General features: G+C 61.3%; 1 protein-coding gene across 1 annotated transcript; it reads left to right on the forward strand.

Annotated features, from left to right (window-relative positions):
* LOC138066613 (T-cell activation Rho GTPase-activating protein-like) lies at positions 1–2105 on the forward strand. The gene is made up of 4 exons (XM_068936501.1): positions 1–327; positions 883–1044; positions 1415–1524; positions 1703–2105. The coding sequence occupies exons 1-4, from the start codon at positions 1–3 to the stop codon at positions 2103–2105; spliced, it is 1002 nt and encodes a 333-aa protein (XP_068792602.1).
* The last annotated feature ends 634 nt before the right edge of the window (positions 2106–2739 follow it).

A 2739-nucleotide genomic window follows, 5' to 3' on the forward strand; every position in this document is an offset into this window, starting at 1 on the left:
ATGCTCCCCGGGCACAGCCAGAACCGCAGCCACTGCAAGCTGCCCAAGCAAACACATCCGCCTTGCATCACACGGCACTGCACGCACACAGCAGGCAGCAGAGCTCTCGGCCCCTGCTTTTGTCGCCTGACTTTAGCTTTCCGCTTGCTTGCAGCACAGGGGGCGAAGAAGAGCAAGCGGTTGATCCCATGGCCGTTTGCTGGGAGGCGACCCTCGGCTGGTGGGGACTGCCCAGGGCAGCCGGACTCTGGCCTCCAGAGCCCTCTCTTTGGCCAGCCTCTGGCTACTCTTTGCGGCACAGAGGAGACCCTTCCCCAGGCACTGCAGGTAAGGCAGCCTGGCCACACAACTGTGCTGCTGCCGGCTTCTCGTGCGAGGCAGCATCCTCAGCGCTCGGGCTGGGGCTCTCAGCAGACAGCGGGTCCACACTCACTTCTCACTGGCAAGGCCTCAAGTTCGCATCCCATTGCGCAAGTCAAGGGGGTCAGGACCGCGGCTTTGTGCAGCTCACACAGCTGCCGCGGGAAGTAACTCGGGAATGGAGACAACGCCGGAGCAGGAGGAGGAGAAGCAGATCGGCTCCTGAGGGGGCATGTTGGTGGCCTTGCAGAAGTCACTGCAAGGAAGCTCTCAGCAGCAGAAACAGCCCGGGATTTCTGTCTTTCCCTGAAAACCGTGGTCGGGAGGGTGGCTTGGGGGACAGCCAGGTTACTCGCAGGCTAATCTTCGTGCAGGGAGAACCGGATGCGAACGCAGGCAAAGCAGAGCGTGCCTGCCAGGCAAAGGCTTGCTTCTGTCTCCAAAGAGAGCCTGCCCTAAGGCTAAAGGGCCGTTCTGCACCCGCGTGACCCTTCTCCCACCCCTCTCTGCTTTTTCCCGCAGGATCTGCTGGCCATATTGCACAGGGAAGGCCCTGGCACTGAGGGGGTATTCCGCAAGGCTGCAAATGAGAAAGCCCGCCGCGACTTGAAGGAGGAGCTCAACAAGGGAGGCACCGTTGACTTGGCAGGCAGACCTGTGCACCTCTTGGCGGTAGTCTTGAAGGTGAATTCTTCTGACTTGCAGCTGTGAGAGCACCTTGGGAACCTGCACGGGCCCAGGGGGCGCTCCGAGCCGAAAGCATAGCCAAGCCAAGCAACATGTTTTCCCAGCCCCGGGAAAGTTTGGCATTTGTGTTTTCCGCCTGCTTCTCGCTTCCCCTTGCTCGGCCACGGCTTCCCTGCCTGCCCACGCGAAACTCACTTCCTCCTCCTCCTCCTGCCCCTGCTCCTCGCCAGCACCCTCCTCCGGGAGGAAGCCTGCCATTTCTGGGTGGGCTAGAGGCTGCTAGGCGCTAGAGCCCGAGCGCCGGGGATGCTCCCCCTGGGCTCAGGGCTGATGTCCAAAGCCTCCTCTCTGTATCTTGGCCTTGCAGGACTTCCTCCGAAATATCCCCTCCCAACTGCTGTCGGCAGCCCTGTACGAGAGCTGGATGCTGGCTCTGGAGAAGCCCAGCAGGCAGGAAAAGATTGAAGAACTGAAAGAGTAAGTGGTGTAGCCCGGGCCAGCGGTATGCAGGGGGTGGCAGAGGCCGGGCCAAGCACAGGCGTTGCTCTCTTTGCAGGACGCACCATTTGCGGGCCTTTGCTTGAGGCTTGCTCACAGAAGCCGCAGCGGCCACTGGCCCCCAGATTCATGGCACGTGTTGTTTGTGTCCACTTAGGGTGGCTGCCAAACTGCCCAGGCCAAACGTCCTCTTGCTCAAGCCCTTGCTCGCTCTGCTCCACCGCATCAGCCAAAACGCAGAGACCAACAAGATGGACTCCAGCAACTTGGCCATCTGCGTTGGGCCCAGCATGCTGAGCCCTGGCACCGAGAGCGCGCTCCCGCTGCAAGTGCAGAAGGAGATGAACGACAAGGTATGCTGGCCTCACCAGCTGGCTCCCCGCTTCGGGCCACACCCGAGCCATCCCCACCGATCCCACGGCCATTGCAAAAGCTCAAGGAAGCAGCGCCTGGGAGCACCGGGGGCGCCCCGCAGCGGGGCTCTCCGCAACGGGACAGGCAAATCTCATAGGGGAGCTGCAGCCAGCGAGGTGCAGCTTTTGGAACAGAAACCCCAGTGAGGCTTGGGAAAGACTGCTGAGCACCTTTCCAGCCCCTTGCGCTGACATCCCTGGTTTTTTGTGGGCAGGTGACGATGCTGGTGGAGTTCCTCATTGAGAACTGCGCGGCAATATTTGGCGAGGACACGGCCTTGCCTGGCAGCCCCTCGGCCGAGGAGGCCCCTGAGCACACAGGCGGCTCTGCAGGTAGGAGGATGCACCGAGGACCGGCCCTGCACAGGGCTGCTGGTGCCAGTTCTTGAGCTGCATACGGGAAGACATCGGTGGCAATGCAGACAGGTGCAGGGGGTGCCATACCTCCTGGCAGTGCTTGCCGGCCGCATCACTTCCCAGGAGTTCAGAACGACAAGCCTGAGCTCAACAAAAGGCATCCCAGAGAGAGCTTAAACATCCGTACAGCTCTGCTCTTCTCTGCGTTGCTCGCTATGGCCTAGAACTGCACTCTGCCCCGTGCAGGATATTGTGCCCGCGGGTCCTTGTGTCTCCTGAACTGCTCCTCAGGCCCACAGGTGCTAAGGTTGCACCTCGCCATCTGGCCGGGCTGCCTGGTCCCACCGGGAAAGTCTCCTTTTCCCTTCAGAGGGCCAGCAAACACTAGCTGAGAGGCTCTTTCTCCCCACAGGCCACCCAGGTG

This window comes from Struthio camelus, chromosome 3 (genome assembly GCF_040807025.1).
Source record: "Struthio camelus isolate bStrCam1 chromosome 3, bStrCam1.hap1, whole genome shotgun sequence".
Classification (NCBI taxonomy): Eukaryota; Metazoa; Chordata; class Aves; order Struthioniformes; family Struthionidae; genus Struthio; species Struthio camelus.